This window comes from Takifugu rubripes, chromosome 20, assembly GCF_901000725.2.
Source record: "Takifugu rubripes chromosome 20, fTakRub1.2, whole genome shotgun sequence".
Lineage (NCBI taxonomy): Eukaryota > Metazoa > Chordata > Actinopteri > Tetraodontiformes > Tetraodontidae > Takifugu > Takifugu rubripes.
Window position 1 is genome coordinate 8,894,952 of NC_042304.1, and position 20,927 is coordinate 8,915,878.

The 20,927-nt window shown below is 44.3% G+C and overlaps 1 protein-coding gene across 1 annotated transcript in view; it reads left to right on the forward strand.

The window, feature by feature from the left end:
• Nucleotides 1-20,270, forward strand: part of elavl4 (ELAV like neuron-specific RNA binding protein 4) — a 56,365-nt gene extending 36,095 nt beyond the window's left edge. Inside the window, 5 exon segments of the mRNA XM_029828420.1 lie at nt 3,287-3,440; nt 12,473-12,698; nt 16,358-16,396; nt 19,011-19,206; nt 19,208-20,270. Coding sequence (XP_029684280.1) covers nt 3,287-3,440; nt 12,473-12,698; nt 16,358-16,396; nt 19,011-19,206; nt 19,208-19,339 — 747 coding nt within the window. The 3' untranslated portion in view covers nt 19,340-20,270.
• Nucleotides 20,271-20,927: the final 657 nt, after the last annotated feature.

Here is a 20,927-nt window from a genome sequence, read left to right on the forward strand (position 1 = left end):
CAACCGATGTAATCTGATCTAATGTAATGCAGTCTAATAGGATGGGATTAGCATGTGCTTGTGATTGGGGATTCCTAGTGGGAATCCCTCCACGCCATGTGTGGGACACTAACATGGCTGAAAGCTGTATTCTCACTGATTTGCCACCAAAGGAGCATCAGGTTCCATCATTCGGTGCGGTTCTGTCTCAGTAAACATTTTCATCAGTCCACTCAGGGATTACATAAAACCCATGAAAATAAAAGGTCCTGTTATGTCCCTAATGTAAATGACGCTTTTTCTGCATATGCAAAATCTGTGGATGGATTTTATATTCACCCACACACACCGGCACACACACAAGCTGACTTTGATTGGTATGCATCAGTGAACAGCGGTACATAAAAGTTCCTGCTGAATGGAGCAGGAAGGCTGCGACTATATCAGAGGGTGAAGCACAGATACACCTGATTAACAAAGCAAGGTCCCTGAATGTGCAGTGGGATTAGACACAGGTGAGACACATGAAGGAACGGGTGCAGGGCCGGAAAGGCCTCGGGCAGATTCAAACAAATCCCACAAGTGAGTGTTTGAGATCAGGCAAATAATTTTGCTGCTCCAGTCAGGATAAAGCATTTTGTTTTACATTTAGTGGATAATGTAACGCGTAGAGGCAAAAATGCAATGTTGTTTTTTCATTTTCTATTAGTTCCTGCAACTTCACAACAACCACACACCTAACAACAGAGGGCTGCAGCGTCTGCAGGGACAGGTTTATGACGGGCGTATTTCCGTTCTCCTCTTTAAATAGAAACACACAAAGCAGGTCTGCCAACATGGACACCCAAGGTGCAAATAAGGAATTGATGTCAGTGGTGCAGCATGAGATTCATGCTCCTGACTGAGAATAGCAGGCGCTGTTCGCAGATATTCACTCTCACTCCCGTGTCACCAGAGCTTTGCCTCAAGTCGTCACTGAGATAAAGGCAGTCTGCGTAATGACAGAAGACAACTTTGCATCTCTGTCTGGCACGATCACTTCTTCACACTACATTTCCTCCCCCGCTACTTTCTTCTCTTCCTCCGTCTCTCTTCAGCAGGCTCATATACCTTAAGGGTAACAAGGTAAATTAAATGGCAGCGTGGTAATTCTAGGATTTAGCTTGCCGTTCTTCCATGTCACACCCTTCCCAGTCTGTCACTGGTGAGGAAGCACTTGGCCTTGAGATTTGCACGCTCTGGAGCAACGCATCTGTGAAGAGCGTCGTTTTTGCTGCTGCGGTTCCCTCTGCCGTGACACCTCTGATTCTGTCAGCCATGCGCCTTTCTCACTGAGGTGTGAGGCCAAGCAGCGTGCCAGAAGTGAGCTGCTTGGCCTCGTGCTTCCATTTGGCTAAGAAGCGTGCCAAAAGTGAGCGACTCTCACATAATCTTGCACACTTTCTTCCAACTTTTCTGCATGTGCAGACTCACACTCATGAGGCATAACACATTTATACACAATACCACGCACAGCTTGAGGAGGTGTTGATGGATTAGACATCTGGAGCTGGCTGACAAGGAGAGAAAATGAGGAAAAGCTGCACGGTGAAGAAAAAAGGCGAAATGTTTAGTGAGGCAGCGTGCAGGAAGGAAGTGGAAGGAAAGGCCCAAGTAGCAAGGAGAAAAGAAGAAGCAAAAATCAACATATGAGCTAAGAAGCCAAAGAGGAAGATGTTTCTAATGCCGTTCTCTCCCATTACTGCTCACAAGGTTTCCATCCTGTACCGAAAAATGGAACAAAATCTTCATCAAATGTGTCCTTCTTTGCTGGCTTGTTTTTTCTGGGAGCTGCTGGGAGCTTCCATAAATACCTCTGACTGAGTCGTTTTTGTGGCATGTGAGACTTGTTACCAGCCCAGCTCCATACAGCCAATAACCCCCCCCCAAATCTGAACATATGGGTCACATAGTTTGTTAGATAGTTTCATAATCTCACTTCTGTTGCTTCAGCAGGACGTTTCTTATTCTTGGTAACGCATGAATGTTTTATGGCTGCACTGAGTTACACAATGTGCTACGTATGAGATGAAGCAACGTGTATCCCTGAAGCCCCAGAGGCAGAATCATCATCAAAACACATAACTGTTGTATTTATCTGCATGTGTTGCAGCTATATAGGCATGTTTCCATCTGCAAATGATGTCTGAAGGTCCCACTTTACGAGTCTTGAAATCTTTATTCCGACTTTGCCTTTTCTGCGTTTTCCTGCTCTCAGCTGGTAAAGTAGGACCAACTGACAGAATGGATAATTGGAAATATTCTGTTTTCAGCTCTTTGAATCAGTCAGATGAGATGCTCAGTCCAGCAAGCAAACCAGCTCAAAACAAATGACTCAGCCAGGAAATAAAGTGCTTCTAAAACTGAGTTCTAATATACATGCAGGCAACAGACGGTGTTAACACTTAGAGAGGGCAGCAATGATTAATGCACAAAGCACAAGTTTCCAAACATGGAAATTTGACATCTCTGACTTTTTGTTTTAATGGAAGATGTGACAACCACTTCTGAGACACTTCTGAAATCTAACATGGCAGAATTATGTTCACACACCGTGTGAAAACTGTAGAAAGAACTCAGGCAACCGCAGCAAAATAAGAAGATAATTCAGGGTGGATGGGGTGTTACAGGGAAATGTCAGGATTTACCACAGCAGCAGAACAGTCCTGATCTGATTTATAGTTGTTCAGACCAATTTAGGACAACATGTGCAGATGATGTTCAGTTCGGAGATTGTGGCTGGTTTTACCCTTCCAACGTATGCATCCATCCTCACACTCCATCTTCATAATAAACAAGGCTCAGGGTACTGGAGTGTGTCCCAGCAGACATTAGGCTAGAGGCAGGAATGCAACCTGAACAGGTTTCCTGTCCATCTTCCAGCACTCACACCCGGGGCAATTTAGAGTCACTAATGAGAAGAAGATACGTGCTCAGAGAAATCACACCCCGATATACACATCTCAAACTAAATGCCGCCTGATGGAAAGTATAAAGATTTGAGGTTCCTCGTTGAGGAATCGAAATCTAAATGAAGAAAAAAGCCATCCACTGCTCCTTTCCTCTCTTGTCATACAATTGTTATGTCTGCAGTGTGTTCTGAAGCTGAATAAAGGCAGTGAGCCACAGCTGCATGGAACACACATCTAGACAATATTTCTCAACCTAATTTGCTATAATCCATTTCAAATAAAATCCCCGATCATGTTAGTATGTCCTGCATCTCACATTTATGTTCCTAAGCCACAGAACTGTGTCTCTCCTGCAGGTTTCATATGCACGACCCAGCTCAGCCTCCATTCGAGATGCAAACCTGTATGTCAGTGGCCTGCCCAAAACTATGACCCAGAAGGAGCTGGAGCAACTCTTCTCCCAGTATGGACGCATCATCACCTCCCGCATCCTCGTGGATCAGGTCACAGGTATCCATGGGGCAGCGCCTCCTTCTTTTTAACACCTTTACGTTGACACGCATGCTAAGACTCCACACTGAGCACAGCTCCGCTTTTTCTCCTTTGACTAGCTGTCAGCCGGACGGTTCGTGCCGGTGTGACTTGTGTGCGCAACGGTGTGTTTGAGCGAACCTTTGAGCTCAGAGGCAGGTGTTTTATTTCCTGCCTTGCCTGTTGGATTTTGACTGCGAGATGTATGTCAGAGGAGGTCATACGCTGCCAAAAATTCACACCGCGCTTTGTAAAACACCATTAAAGTGTGACGCTCTCACACTGGCTCACAGTTAACGGTGTCGTCTCAGGTAGATGGGTTTTACGGAGGAGAACCACCACTCACAGCACAGCAACACTCTCCAGTAGGGGCTGAAATATGGAATCGTGGGCAATCGTTTGAACTATTAATAGTTATTAGTACATTCATTTGAGACACAGATCAAATGTACTATTTTAAGGAAGTGTTGCCCTCTGTTATTTTACGCTCGTGTCCGTACGGATCAGCTCATGTTCGCAGCAGTAAAGAAGGAGAAAAGTGTTTTTCATTCAGTCAGAGACGACAGCCATCAGCACGGGGCGTCTTATAGCCATGTAGCTCTGTTGAAAGAGTAAATGCAAGTATGTACTTAATTTGGCTGTTAATTCCAGACAAATGTCTTGTTCATTAGTACCGAGTAGAGCTCTTGACCTTCAAACCCATATGTTTTTTAGTGTCTTTGAAAAGCATCAAAAGCACTGAGTAGAGTGTGTTTGTGGGTGTGTGTGCAGAGTAATTGCAGTCTGTCACATAAAGCATGTTTTTTGCGTCATCTTCACTTTGCATTAGATATCTCAAAGTAAAAGTAAGTAACTCTGTTAAGATGAAGCAGTTTTGCCTTTTAATTGGCAGTTAAAAAAGTGAAAATAGTGAAATTAATTATATCAGTAAACATACTATGAATGAGTATACGTAATTCCATATGCATCCAGTGTATATTTGTATATCGTATGCCATTTGTGTATTTATTTCAGGCTGATTTGCTAGTTTCATGTCAGTTTTTCTCAGTGAGAGAGTGTTTTCTCTCTGACCGCCGACCAGCTGAGGGGGCCGTAGCCAAAACAATGATTACAAGAGAGGCACAAGCTGTGTAGTGTGCACGCTCAATTACACATTCCACTACATCCAAAATACTGTAGAGCCCCTCCAGCGTGTCTCTTAGATCCATTTCAGGAGTTGTGAGTTCCTGCAGGCTGCAACCTGCTCCACCGTTGTGTGTACGATGAAGCAGAGAGGCAGCAGCGCGCTGGGAGCCACGCTCATTTGCCTAAGCAGAATCAGTGCTGCTGGTGGAAGGAAACGAGGAAGCAGGAAGCAGGAGGAAGAAAAAAACAAAGGAGGCAGAGGTGGGGGGGAGGGTGCAGACAGTGAGAAGACCGAGGAGTGAAAATGGCAGGAAAGCAAGAGGCAGCGAGTGGGAATGACCGGAGATGTGAGAGAGGGACGAAATGAGACAAGGGAGGAAGCACCGGGAGAGCTGGGCGGAGGTGGAGGAGATGAGGGCAAGAAAAGATGTCTGCCATCAACGGCACACATTTAAATGGAGTGAGCCATCTCTTGACAATCGTCTCCACTAACAGTTCTATCACCAGGAGGTCTGACATGCAGCCAGGCCACAGAGGAGTGGTCACGTGTATTCAAGTCATGGTGATTTCACATGAATTTAGGCCAGCGTCATTTAAAACTGATCTTTTCAGGCGACATCTCTGCTCCTGACCGGGTGTGATCCCTTTGACTTAGAATAATTTATTCTATTTGCTGTTTGTAGTAGACATCCACTGGTCTTTAGTGCAAAGGTAAATGCTACAGTTCTGTTTCGCTGGTATAATCCACAGACAGAGCAGAACGTGTGAGCCTGTTGTTTTCCTGTCACCCTCAGTCGCATTAATTGTTGCCCTGACTACCGCCACACTTACCTGTTATGAAATCCAAATATGCAGAGTCTGGCACGTCTATGAAGGGGCACACAAACACAGGCAGGGACACACTGACGTGAATGATAATAGTGTGAGAGAGATGTTCTGCAAGGTCTCCCCAGGTGGATTAGGATCAGCAGGAGAAATGTTAATGATCAATTAGATGTTACAGTTGCTGTTGATTAAAAACATGGAGGACTCTAGAAAGGTCCTCAGAGTCACATGCTGCTGTCTCATCTGGGCGCGCACACACACACACACACACTCCTCTTCCCTCTGTAGGTGCATGTGTGAAGGTGCAATTGAAGGTGCTTCCTTGCTGCTGTTCTCATTGCAGCATTAAGATCCAGTTCATTAATTCATTGTCTGCTATCGAGACATACCTGAGCATTCCAGACCATTTGTGCAGATATTTGCACTACACTGTACAGGTGACACACATAACACAAACTTCCACTCACAGACATTTTGTTGAAGTATTGGATTTTCCCCAGTGGCCACAGGCAGACATTCTGATGTACTTTTCTGTGCAGAAAGACAAGAAGGAATTTTTTTTTAAAATCCAGTGCCGACATCAGTCAGTGACAAATAAAATCCACTAAAACTGCCAAATTGCCCGAGAGACTCAGAGAGTGAACACCACATCAATTCGACAAAGGCATCTCTCCATCGCTTCCTTTGTCACTGTGCCCTTCTCTTTCCCTCCTTCTGCCTATTGATTTCTTCTGAATGGATGAGCATGTTTTGTCTCTTTATCGGTGCAAATAGTGCGCGCCAGATTGCGCCCTCCTTCTGTTCTTTCTAACCTTCAGGGAGGGTAGCAAGGCCGTGCGCTTGTGCTTTCACAGCCAGTTTGGACCAGCCTCGTTGTGAAACAGATATAATATCGGCTTCGGATCAATAGATGGTTATTCCAGTTCCCCGTCTCGGACCTGTGAGCCAGCAGAGGTCAATGCTTACCTGATCAATAACTGCAAATACCATCGATCCCCATACTAGCCGCCTGCAAATGCTCAAATTTGAAACCAAATTGCTCTGTTGTGTGTGTGTGTGTGTGTGTGTGTGTGTGTGGACAGTTGCACTTTCAAAGCCACTTTCTGCAGAAACATCATTCTGCTTCATCTGTATTGAGCTCTGATTTTTCACACTCTTGTGAGGAACAGGCCTCCAGCCTCCAGCCCAACGTGCACCTACACATGCTGCTGTCTGGGCTTGCTATAAGTGCCATGAATATGAGCTCTCACACACACCAGGATGACTCTCTAGGTTGGCCTTTGGGTGACATAAAACTCAGTCAGTTTTTCATGCAGAATTTTCTCAGGACTATTTAAATGACAAAAAAAAAGTCACTCCAAATCCACAAAAAGAAAGAAAAACATTTGCCAAGGTAGAGGAGAAATTTTAACCCAGGGGAGACCATTTACCCCCCCGACTGGAATCCATCCGTGAGGATGGTCTGCAGCTGGTAACGATCTGTGTCTTTTCCATTGCAGCATAGTGAACGAAGGTCATGGGATGAGCTATTTCCACCCTTTAATATACCTGCTGCAGGTTGCAGACCAGGTGACTTGTTCCTATAATACATGTACAACAGCCGGTGCTCTGTTAAGATCCAACTCTGGCCACGCGCTGGCGTTCAGGAACCCCCCCCAAAAAATATGCAAGACTTCTATTTTTGCCGGATGGGCCCCTCACAGCAATCTGACACAGCATGTGCAGGCCAGGAATGTAGGTGAAAATAGAAGATAAAACATCTGGAATACTTTTAAATATAAAATCCATTTTTTATCTGTCAATTTGACATTTGCGTGGAAATAAGGGAATCGCGCATGGTAGAGTGGCTCGTTCTATAGCCTACAAATGGGAAATGTCACGATTGTACATGAATTCCTTCACTACTGCCTGTCCGAACTGCACCGTGCTGCTCAGTGAGATACAGCGAGTGTTTATTGGCGTTAACACGCGTAACTTCCCAGCCAGCCGGTTTTCTGGATGATCCATCCCTCTGACAAGATGCGTGACGTCATTTTTAACGGATTCTCATGGTGACGACACTAATTGAAATGGTGGTTAATAGGCAAGTTTGCTCGTTGCAAGATCCCTCATGTTCGCACAGTTTTTGCTCCGTGCTGCTTCAGCATCCTCGCCCACGCTGAGGTGGAGAGCAGAGGCTGATATCGCTCTGTTCTCCACCCATCAACTTGCAGAGAAACACAATGACCAAGGTAAGAGGAAGGGTGTGGCGTCAGCCTTGGTTACTGGTATCAGCTCCCACTCTCCACCAATCTTTGGTGTGTGTGTGTGTGTGTGTGTGAAAGTGTTGGAGCCACATGCAGATATGTGTATCGATACATGTGCGCAGGCAGATGGTTGAGGCTCTGCTTTAACAAAGGCTGAAGCACAGGAATCCACTCTTCAAAGTCTCTTTTTTCTCCTTCTTCTGCTGCACCATCTGTACTTGGGCCTATTAATGTTATTAAAACAAGGACAGTGCACTTTTCTCTTCCTCCCTTTAGAAGACAACACTTCCATAGACTGTCAGTAACAATAATGAGCATTGATGAGCTGACCCTGAATGTGAAAAAGTGGTGTGTAATTACTTCATAATCATGTAACACATAAATAAATATTGAGTTGCACTTAAACCATTTTTCAGATAGTTGGAGTCGTTTTAGATTAATAGTTCCTATTACAGTGATTTATTTATTTTATAAAATGCAATGCATTAATTTTAATTTTATAAAATGCATGGAGCATTTTATGGTATGTTCTGGAAGTATTTTATACTTACACCTAATAAAAAGCCAGGATTTTTCTGTTGCATTGCAAAGGACTCTATAGGCCGTCTTCCAAAAATAGAATGCACTCAGGGTCTAAGAAGAGCCAGCTTTTCCCTGCTTTCCTTTGTTGAGGTCCCTTGGAGCAACAACCATTTCTCTCTGTCAGTCAGTCAGTCACTTTTTGGGCAAATTATAGTGAGGTTTGGAAAAGAAACCTGCTTTGTTTGTGCCGGAAAAGGCAAGAATAGCATAGTTCCCTTTCATCATCTGCCTTTTACTGTCACCTCCTAACATTCCCCCGAATCACCTCCTCTCCTTTTGTCCTTTCCTATGGCACCTTGTTCCTCATTCCCAGTGTCTCACAATCTTCTTTTCATTCCTTCCTCCCCCCTCTCCTCGCACCCAACCTCTCCCTCTGTTTCCCCTCCCTAGATTGAGGTAGCGTGTTATTAGTATAAGGCTGCCAATGTGCCTGTCAGTGTGTGCTAGAAAGAGATAAGCACAGGTAGAGGGAGTTACATAAGCCTCTGTTGATTGCTGTGGAGAAGAGGGAGAGCAGAAAAGGAGAGTGGGGAGTAGAAGAGAGAGAGAGCAAGACAGATTGCTGTACCTTAGCGAGTACATTGTGCTCTAATGTTGCCTATACGGCTGACTGGCTGTTGATAAGTAGCCAACACTTCTTAAAGGACAGTCATTAGGTTGGACCGGCAGTTTAGCACATTAATTGACGCTTTTGCAAATATATTTTCTGTTTTGTAATTATAAGCGGATAATGTTTCATGTTGCCGTCAGTCGTGCACAGTATTTAGTGGCCGCTAAAGCAACATATACCTGGGATATTTTCAAATGTATCTACAAATATGGCTCCCAGTGGCAGATTATTGGAGTTTGGGAAAGTGGTAATCAGTGAAAATGGGCAGATTTCCCACCATTCTACCAGAACACAAAGGGCTAAAAGCTGGTTTGTGATGAAAATCACTTTAGTTAGTTGTTATAAATAGAAACCCACCTTCAGTGCCATGGCTGCAGCTGCTCTTAGGAACCCACGGCTACATTAGATTTGAACACATTACAATATCACTCTTTTACATCTAACCTCTATTTCTAAAAGTCATTTAAGTTGATCTTCTAAAGGTGTTGTTGGTTTCATCTGTAGTGCTGCAGTTTCTATGACAAATGTAAAAGGGAACAATTATATTATGTTGTCAACCTCCATTTAAATTTTGTTCAGTATTCAAATATATAAAGATATAACTCAATTAAGAACACAATCTCGCTGCACTTTCCAGCTACTTAATATTCTGTCAGTGAGTTAATTTGATGCGACAACTTCAGAACACATTAACCATAGCGTTACCATTAGCGTCACTGTTAAGCATTCAGCTCTGTGGGGGAAATCGAAGCCAAGTAAGACAAAATGTCAAATCTATTTGCTTTAAGAGGTCGGACACAGGAATCAGCATCTTTCTTTTCATGCCAACCTCTGAGTGATTCGTTTATCTGGCATAGTTTTAACAGATTTTCTATAAATATTTTTTAAAAAAAGATGATTGAACAAGTCAAATTTGGTTTTAATCTTCTGCACAAGTGTAGAAATATGCAAGTGCTTTTGTTACCCTGCCAGAAATGTGTAGACATTTTTAAGAATGCATTTGAATTATTTGTTCCTTAATTAGCCAGTTTCTAAAGGGGTTCATGGTTTCTATTTCTAATTTTACATGGTTTGTTGAACGCCAACACATGCAGTCATTCTTGTGCCTCCTAAGTGTTATAAAATCTTGATTAATTGAGCTACTCTGCCCAAACAAGCGAAGCTTCTTCTTCTTCGTTTTCTATTTATTCTACAGTTCTCTGTGCCGTGTGGTACAGTGCTGCCCCTCACAGGCCAACATCAGCATTGCAACCAACCCGATTCTGCGGCGAATACTCGATCACAGTCAACAGCAGGCGTAATCTTTTGAATTTAATATCAAATACAGGGTAAAGATCTACTGACTTTAGATCAAAGTATGTTATAAATTAAGTACATATGTGCTGTTAGAGCAGCCTTCAGCTGTGGGCAGTACCTCATTTTCATTTGAAAAGGGTGAACTGTTTCAGACTTTGTTTCTACGTGTCAGGCTGGTACAAACAAAAAGGTGACTGGAAAAAGTGTGGATTTAATTTTAAAGTAGCTTCAAGATTTATGCGCCACACACACACACGCAAAGCTCTCAAGCTGGTGATAAATGATTGCAAACTGCGTCTCTGTGCCTGTGCCAAGTCTTCATCAGTATGCCAAGTAACTGCGTACTGGCCCTCCAGCCAGAACCAAGTTAGGAGTAGCTCAAGGCCAAACGAGATTGAAGATTTAAGGACAAATAGAACTGTGTCTTCTCGGTTGTCTCAGCAGAGGACAGTGGATGAGAAATGCTCTGTCACTGGTGAACTGCCACCGTGGTGCCTCTGGGCGAGGAGCGTGCCTTTGTTTTAGGAACAGACTGTTGTGAATATAGGCAGATTATAGTTAAAAAATATGTGACTCTAATGCGAATATAAATATTGTAACACGTATCGTAAAAGCAGTCATTCGAGTAAATATTATCCGCAAATTTCATCCCCGAAGGGCAAAAGCACTGCTCCTCCTTATTTTGCAAAACTGCTCTTTAGTAAATAGCAGGTATAGAGTTGGCGCAGAGGCAAGGAAGGATGGGGGCAATATTACACCCCCATTTGTAGATGTGCGACTGAAAAATGAGGAGAAAAACAGAATAATTTACTGTGAAATGAATAGTTGAGATCATCCAGCAAGTAAATTAAAATCCAAATGTGACCAGGCAACCTCAGGTCTAATGTCCAAACCCTGTTTATGACAAATTTAGTAAAAGAACTCACAGTACTGCTCATTATTTGCCATGCTTGGCCAATTTTCACAATAAGGGGCATGAATAATGAAACAATTTTCACTTGGTTTCTGTGGCTGTTTCACCTTAAAGAGTGTTAACTGCTGTACAGGAGGAATGATCACCATAAGTTAGAGTAAATTAGGCCCCGTTTCAGTGACAGCAGAGAAGCTTCTTAGTTTAAAAACCTGAGAAATCTGCAGAGAAAGTGCAAATGAGCTTGTTAGCATTTTGGAGACAATGAACAAAAGGTAACGCTACGGTCTTGGCGCTAATATGTGTATTCCTAAACTCTTATTTCCTGTCATTAAATTGTTTTTATTCCATCTTCACAAACCCTTTTCATCACTATATTTTAATAATTTGTGCATCCACTCAAGTAACCAACACAAAAGCCTGACCTGAATTTCTCCTTATTTTTATGTTGTAGACATAATACATTTTTCAGAGCATGGCATTTTATTTTGCTGCTCGGCAAGAAGGTAAATAACCTTGTGCTGCTGATGTCCTGGAAGAGAAAAAGAGAACAAAAGGGGGAGTGAGGTGGTCAAGGTGCCTCTCAGAATAAGAATAAGGGAAGCAGGCACCGTGAGACAAGCCAGCAGGAAGTGTAAAAAAGAGATGGGGAGAGGGATGGCATGTACAACAATGTGGAATAACAACAAGGTTGGTTTTTTATGTGTGAGAAAAAGACCGCACACAATGATGCTCAAACAAAAAAAAATCCCCTCTTTCTCGCAGCCTCTCTTTTATTCAGTTTCAGTCACACAGACATGCCTGTGTGCACACACAGTATTATGTAAATAGTCTCTTCAGCAGAGTGCTGCTGTCACTGAGCGAGCATCCTCTGGGCCATCTAGGCAGCCTCATTAAAACCATGCATAGCATCCATTAATAGATAGTAGCGTGCGTGCACACACCAGCAGCGCGCACAGAGCATTCACACCAATGAAAGACCTCCCAGGAAGAAGCCTATCTCTAAATGTTGCTGTCAGGTGGCAGTCAAAAAAAATCTCCAAGGAAACAGCTCAAATGTCAGCATGCGTGCGTGTGTGTGTGTGTGTGTGTGTGTGTGTGTGTGTGTGTGTGTGTGTGTGTGGGAAGGGGGGGGGCAGTCGTGTGAAGAAGGAATGTGTTGCTTTGGGTTCCTGTTTGGATTGTCACCATAATAATAGTAACGTTTCTATGGAATTATATCATCTTCTGGTAACATCACACACTCCTGTTAAGAAAGAGGAATATAAAAGAACGACATCACTGATTTCTGCAAGAAAAAAGCACAACAGCTTAAACATTCACCGCCGATGTGTGTGTGTGTGTGCGTGTGTGTGTGATGAAAAACCCTGTAAAGTAAAAGGGGCCCGTGTTTGTTTATGATCTTCTGGCCCCGCAGGCGGCTCCCGAGGCGTGGGCTTCATCCGCTTTGATAAGAGGGTGGAGGCCGAGGAGGCCATCAAGGGTCTGAACGGGCAGAAGCCGTCAGGTGCCGCCGAGCCCATCACGGTCAAGTTCGCCAACAACCCCAGCCAGAAAACCAGCCAAGCCCTTCTGTCACAACTTTACCAGTCCCCCAATCGCCGATACCCGGGACCCCTCCACCATCAAGCCCAGAGGTTCAGGTGAGTGCAGGGCTGAGGAGGAGATGCTCAGGGGGCAGGAAGTGATGTCACTGGCTGACAAACAAACACAGTCTTGAGAATTCTCCTGTGACACTGAAGGTGCAGAAAGGTTTAGAACTACATGGGATTTTATTCTGGTTTTAACAGCTGAGAGTCATTTTTTGGAGATCTGTGTTCACAGACATTTGGGAAAAAAACTTGTCTAAAATCAAAGTATATGTTTATACAAGACTTTGTGTGATTAATACCCTGTGCGATGTCCTAATGCGTGTGTTATAAATCTAATGTTGCTCGTCTCCCTGTTAATGTAAATATATTTCATCGCAGAAAGACGTCTGTTCTGTTCTGAACAGGCCAGATTTTTGAAAACGTCTGCGCCAAGTGCAGCTGATGGTGTTTGAACAGGGGATGTGCCGCCTCCACACTGAGAGCACCGGTCACATCGCTGTCTCTGTAACCACGACGATGAGAGCTTGGCCCTGCGATCGTGCCCTTCCTCCCAGCTAACACACCCCCCATTGGAAGCGCACGTGTGCGTTGTGCACCTGGTGCAGGTGCCGGTAGATCGGGCCCTGTGAGCGCTCTGTTGGGGCTCACCCAGATCAGAGAGGAGCTGTTCAGAAGAGACTGTGGGGTTCTGTCGTTCACCACTGCACATTTCCCTTCATTTCATCATGCTGCCATCCGGCCAACTCGTCCCTGATTATTCCCGCCAGGCTTATGCAAAAACACTGGGATATTCGGTAAATATTAGGAAAGCATTCAGATAACTGTAAGGATTTGTTTTAACCAGCTTAGCACATTTGAAATGACTTTAAGGTCAACAGACTGTCGCTCCTGACTGCGTTCTGTACAGTCTGTACCCTATATGCAGGCATCCTGCTCTGTGCTGTCACTCCTCAGTGGCAAAATGAATTATACTTTATTAAAAAATGGACCTTTTGTGCTGAATCTCACGTGAAGTTCAGGAATAGGTAGGGAAGAGGCAATCTCCTGCTATTACACACATCATCCAATCCTACAGGAACCCTTCAGAACTGGAGACAGGATCTGCGCTCATACAATTTCCTCACTCTTTCAATAACCCTAAGCCGGTTGTGCTGTTTACTCTCCATCAAAGTCAGAGCTTGGAAGGCATTTTTCTTCTGGAGCGGCTTCCCCGGTGTGACACCTGAGCGATGTAGCGTGGCTGCGTGTCTGTGATACGCCAAGCCAATTTACAGGCGCTGCAGGAGAACTGTCGCTTCTCATCACAACTCACAACCACAGGACACTTCTTCTGTGCTCCTGCTCCTGAGTCCTCCACTAAAACCTCAACACTCTGCAGGTTTCTGAAGCTGTCGTAGGTACGCCGGAGCAGAAAGTGGAAACATTGCAAACTTACACAGTATGTCGTCAAAACTACTGATTCCTAAGTCTTTTATTAAAGGTGCATTAATAATGTAACGGAAAGAGTCGATCAGTAGTTGGGTCGACAAAATGTGTAATATTTTTTATGTTGGGGTGGATGTATTAGAATGAAAAAGAAAGCCAGGAGCAACAATAGTGGGTAAAGATTTAACTGATCAAACGTACAGCCAGAAACCCATTCAGATGTAACTTAGAACACTATTCAGCAAATAAGAAACACAATAAAATCCTTCCGTCTTCTTTGCCCTTAACAAATCTGTGTTCCAGCTCAGAGGTCAGAGCCAAAGCGGAATGTAGTAAAATCCTGCGGTAGTCATAATTACATCTGTCCTGCACGACTGAATCATGCAGGGCTGCTGCAGCAAAAGTTAATACATTATGTGCACGCTCCCTCGACAAGACAGCAAACATAATCGAGTCAACCACAATACACAGAGCCCAGATATGGACTCGTTTCTGATCCTGTCGTTGCCTAATAGTACTAATTAGCAAATTAGCTTTATTATTTCCAGGGCAGGAGCCAATTTTAATTGAAAAGATTTTTTTATTTCATAAAAAAAAAAAGAGAAAAGACAAACCTGCTCATTCCTCCATTAACGTGCATTGAGAGGGAGCACAAAAGCCCATTGTTTGCCTCGCGGTGAGCGCCCATTTGGATATGAGAGAGGGAGGGAGAGAGAGAGTCAGCAGCAGGTTGTTTTGCTGCCCGACAGCCTGGCGCCCAGCAGATGTCTTCCTGCTCACCTGGCCTGCAGCGGCTCTCCTCTGAGCTTCCTCTCCAAATGACTCATTTACCCACAAAGCAGCCTGTTCTCTTTGCACATAATGGGCTAATTAATGCGTTAATGATCCTGCATATATTTTCCCGTTCCCTTTTGTTTCAGTCCTGCTATCGCAACCAAATGAACGTGGGTCCATTTGAAATCCTCCTAAATGTTAAAATTAAAAGCATAACTGTATTAGCAGCTCCAGCCAGTTTCGATCATGCTTCACCGTGGGTGAGAGCTCCAGTCTGTATTTTTAGTACCCATAATTCGATTTAACCACAGTTACTTGACTTCACACACTCTCACGGTTTCATCTCTTGTTTCTAACATCGCTATTACATTAAATTGTAATAATTCATATAATTTTGCTTAGTTACTTTAATGGTGATTATTGCCATACAAGGAATTCTTCCTGGTTTTACAAGTTAATTGCTTTTTGAATGTAAGGAATATACATTTTAACTTGAATTGCATTAAAGCTTTACTATTTCTGGTGAAAGATCATTGTTGCTTGAAAGGTTTGTTGGCGTGTGTGTGTCACACCAGAAGTGTGTGTGGAGGAAAAGACCGTCACCGTGGTCAAAGTCAAAGAGTTTTCAGTGTTTTTGAGAGGAAAGAGGCATCACTGGCCAGCTGTTACTCAGTAAGCCGTGGCCCCTGCCCATTAGGCCGGAGGAGTTAATAAGACATGAGACAGGCCAGGCCCGAGTGAGAAATGAAGGTCATTGAGCCACAAGACTGCGCCTGTCCTCTATTTTGTACAGCCACAGTGCTCTGAAGCACACATGGTCATTTCTGCTGGCTTCAGCGCCTATTAGCAAAGACTCTTTTCCAAACAACAGCCCTGTGAGCATTTAAGGGGACGACCCCAGCGATACACACTCAGGGTTAGTTTAATGATCATTTGGTTTCACCATCACCGCCCTCACTCACCATCATTTAAACACCAGCCCATCACACTGACAGAACTCTCACCATTTTCCCCTCATCTCAGGTGTCCCCTCGGCTGTCTGGGTATTTAACCAGGATAGTTTATGACAGCTTCTCTGTGTGTTTTACCCTCCATGTTTGGTGTGGCCAAGTGCATCACGCGGATGCTCACGTGTATTTAAATGATTTACCATTGTGTAGCTCAGGGCCAGCGTCCCAGCCAGGCGTCATGCTACGCTCGCTCCTAGACCCCAGCGTCCGCTGTGTGACGCTAAACCGCGTCAACTGCTGCAAACTACCGAAGCTCCTCCAGATTGAGCAAGTGCAGGTCCGCGCGTCACCGGGCGACCACCCTGATGCTACTGTTGCCTCATTAACTGATGATAGCATTTCCTGGTGGGGCTCCTCGGTGTAATGGGCCAACTGTAGATGGGTTTGTTTGCTCTTGAGTGAGGAGGACCATACAGTTCCTGCAAGGACTTAACATTAGTTCCATTGAGTGAGTCAACCATCTGCCCGCCATTAACCCCAGAACCCTCCTTCTCTTTACAGGCTGGACAATTTGCTTAATATGGCCTATGGCGTAAAGAGGTAATTAAAAACTTCTCCCAATGCCAGATGTCCATGTTGACTCAGTTATTATTTTTTCATATCCTTATTGTTCCTCTTTTTTTTCCAATTACTTTTTGTTCACTTGTATTTTTGCAGTCACTTTGCATCTGAAGATTTTTTTAAGGTTAATGGTTTTTTGGTTGTTCAGTATTGTTTTTATTATTTTTACGCTTGGTTTTCAATATCCTACCAAGCAGTTAAGGTGTCAGTGGTGATGAATTTGCTTTGTTTTAGTTATTATGAATGGTGCTGGTGTTGTTTTAGATCGTTTCTTTGTACTTAATGGATTTTGTTCTCTGATGTAAATTCCTTCATTTCTAGGTGTGTTTATGTGTCTTCTTTTATATTGGATTCAGGTTCTCCTACCTTGTGGTAAATCTAGATCCAGGGACAATTTGCCAGGTTAACGTTTAGAATAAAATCTCTTTATTCACCTACAAATCTAGTTTACGGACAATCAAAACGATAAAGAGACTTATTGGCTGCGTGGTGGAGATCAGGTAGCAAGAACATTGGATGAGGCTGGATGAACCTGGATCCCTGCTGGAAACAGGAACTGCTGTTTCACCGCAGACAGCTCCAGCTTTGCTTGGCACTGCTCTGCTCAGATTTCCTTCCTTTTGCCTCCATGTTTCATTTTCGGCTTTTTTCGCTACCGTGGATGTTACATGAGCGGGAACAGCGGCCGCAGTGGCCATAGACAGTCCTTGTATCGGCCATGGCATCTTGCATGCTGCAAGCACATGGGACATGATCAAAGGTCCACCTAGCTGCTCAGACACAGACGTGTTAGCAAAAAAAAAAAAAAATCCTACTAAGCTGCTCAATGAGCTCCACTCTTTGTGTGTGTGTTAGCTTTTATAAAGTCTCAAAGTGACAATAGTGTGTATAATAGACACCCTGACGGCTTTACCACAAGTGCATGGAGAAAACAGAACAAATGTGTGGAAAGACGACTGGTTTCAGAAGGACAGGAGAGATATCTGGTCAGCTACACTGTTGCTATGCAACCCCTGGTCTCATCTGTAACATTGGTTAGTGTTCGGTCCTGCTCTGATGGTTACAGTTGCATGCACGTTTGCACACTGAGGCACACTCATTTCCCCACCCTGGCCTCTGAAATTGTCACACTATCGCAGACCTCCTGTACTCCAGCTTTTGCATACAGATTACTGCACATTTCTCCTTTTTCCTTTTTCCCAGCTCAGCAGGAGGGGCTCGGAGGCAGCGGGCCGTGTCAGCCACGGCCTCCAAGTCCACTTGCTTGGTGCTGGTGAAAATATTAAAACTGCCTGAGGAAGTTACCAAGATGGTGGCTAATAAAAGGCCAAGACCCTGACACCGATCCAATCCTCTATTCACTATTGCAGCACGTCGATAATCATCCCGACACATAAGAGAATCTGCTCCTATAAAGCCCGAATCATCATCACCCGCGAGCGCGCAGGGCATCGGAGCAGCCGCCGTAGCTGCGAGCGGTCTCTCCGTGACCAAAGTGACACAGGAAGGTCGCAGTGATTCTGGTGGGAGAGAGGGAGCAGGAGCCCCGAGGAGGGAGGAGTGCTATCGATCAGTGCCACGTCTGTGGAAAAGAACAGAGCAGAGCGCCCTGTCGACTGTGGGAGGAGTGGGAGGAATACACTTTGTACCTTAATGCCACTGGGCTGTAAAGTGCTTCCATTTTCCATTTAGTTTGCTCCCCCCCCCCCCCTCCTTTAAGAAAGCGCCGTTCTCTCAAACAGCTGCAGCAAAGCGGAAATCTCAATTAAAGCGCACCCAATAATGCCTATAGTCATTTCTTAGAGAGGTGGAATAAGAAATGAAGCTTTTTATCTCATTTACCTTTTATTTAAAAGTGGGGGTATTTTTTTCTCCCTTTTCACTCTCTTTTGAGCGGAAAGGCAATTAAATGAAGTCAACTGAGAATTCAAATCTCCTGCATCACAAGAAAAAGGAGAAGATTATGAGGCAAACGAGAGCAGATTTAGCAGCCTGGTGCATGATCTTTGATGGATTTCGAGAAATGATTAAGTTCAACAACTTCCTGCAATTTATCTCCTTAAAGGAGCCACTCAAGGACACAAAGAGGGACCCTTCTGTCGGCAGGATATAACCCAGCATGCAGCGCTGCCGTCACTGCTGACAGGAGGTCTTTCTGAATCACAGAGCTCAGGGAGAATTAGACATGAGCCGACTCCAACATACTCACAAATGCCATATAATCCTCACCTCATCTAATTTGCCCCTGTTTTAGATGTGATAAATGTTCAACGTTCCCTCCAGACATTCGCCACGCTACAGTCGCCACAAAGCTAATTCCAGGACTGATTCCAGCAGTCCTCTGGAAAGCAACTGGAAACATCTGAGAAAAGTCACGTCTTCAAACATGTTTCAACACGCGCAGAGACGTTCACACGTCAATTTGATAGACGGCGTCATGAAATACCAAACATCTTTGGTCTAGTTGTATCATTTTATTCCATTAATGTCTCAGAACTGAGCTGAACCTTGACGTCTCTCCTCTGTTTTGTCTGCTCTCTCTCCCTCCCCCCTCTCTCTCTCCCCCCCCCCCCTCTCTCCCCCCCTCCCCCAGGTTCTCCCCCATCACCATCGACAGCATGACCAGCCTGGTGGGCATGAACATCCCCGGACACACGGGCACTGGCTGGTGCATCTTCGTGTACAACCTGTCCCCAGATTCAGACGAGAGCGTGCTGTGGCAGCTGTTCGGGCCCTTCGGCGCCGTCAACAACGTCAAAGTGATCCGTGACTTCAACACCAACAAGTGCAAAAGGGTTCGGCTTCGTCACCATGACAAATTACGACGAAGCGGCCATGGCCATCGCCAGCCTCAACGGCTACAGGTTGGGCGACCGCGTCTTGCAAGTCTCCTTCAAGACTAACAAGACGCACAAGTCCTGAACTTTAGCAGGTAGAAGCAGTTGTCCCACAACTCTGTCAGCTCCAAAATTGCCCCCGATCCCCGTCCCCTCACCTCCGCCTGTCCCTTAAACCCTTTAGTCATGCCCAACTACAGCCATCCAACGCAGCAAAACCAACCGGAACACGAAGCGACCGACAAACACCGAACAAATTGAACTAGTAATGGCTTATATTATAACTTTGGACCTATAAGCCAATGTTGCCTAAGTATTACGAAAATGAAACGATGCTAATGTTCATGAGTTTTGGGGAGCTCCTGCGGCACCGCAGGCTTCTCGTTGTTGTATCTTCTTTCTGTTTGTTGTGGTCGTTGGTTTTCTCTTCTGTGTGAACAGTAGCAGATCCCTCTTATTTCAGAGAAGAGAACGTCCTTTTTAGATCGAAACCTTTTCTCTGTCTCGATTCAGGATTTGTTTTTCTTTTGTAAATCCGGATCCACTGTCGTTAGTATTATATACTGCAACCCCCCCACCCGGCGATAAAGGGGAGTGGGGGGGGGCTCTTTTTTAAATTGGTGAACCATTCATTCATTTTTAGTGTGTATTTGAAATGTCCCCCGATCAAATCCCAGATGGGATTAATCCACGATCTCAGTAACTCTGATGTAGGAAAAAAAAATTTCTAGCATTGTTTCCGTTTTGTATCGCAAACGAAACATAACGTCTTTCCTCACGGGGGTTCAGGGCGATGGGCGAGGGAGGGGAGGGGTTAGCTTTCCTGATGACACGTTCAGTGATTTAAGAAAAAAAAAAAACAACACCGTTGCCAAAGAGAAGATCTCTTGGCCTGAGAAAAAAAAATGTGTTTAGAAAAAAAAAAGATAAAAATAAATAGAAAGATCTATTTTTATAAACGATGATTAAAATAATAATTATTGAAGAATTTTTACAAGAATCTGGATTTGAAAAAAGAGAAAAATATTTTGACTGGCTAACTGGGGGGGCCGGGGGGGGGGGGGCGGGCGGGGGGGGGGAGCACCACCTTGTCTTGTCGTTCTGCCGCAGTTCTTTATAGGATCTCTGAGGTTGTTTTTTGGGGAACGGAGTTGGCAGCGGTTTTGTAGATGGAATGTTTTGTGAACAGAGGTGCGGACCGAGGCAGGTGATTTTGGTAATTTTTCACATATGTACCAGTGCGTAATTATTCAACAGCGATACCCAAAAGGGAAGGGAGAGGGGTCTTTCCGAGGCCCAAAGCATCCTTTTAGTCCAGAGTCCAAAGCAAGAAGACCCTTTGTCCACTTGTGTTTGTCATCAGTCAATACGGGATATCAGTAAATAGATATATTCACATCTATCCATGTAGAGAGCATACTATACATTATCTATATCATTTCCTTCGCTCTATGTTTGTGGACTTACATTTGAGAAGTACTTCCTTTTAGCGATCAACAGTAGGTGCTATATTACATTATTCACATATCTTAAATATCCGACTTTGTTGTTCTATGTGTTGTTTAAAGAAAAAAAGAATACTTCGATGTTGGCATTGACTTGAGCTGCTGTTATTTGTTTAATATCCGTTTCGTTGTCGGCCCGAAAACTCTGGCGAGAGCGTTTCTTTCCCG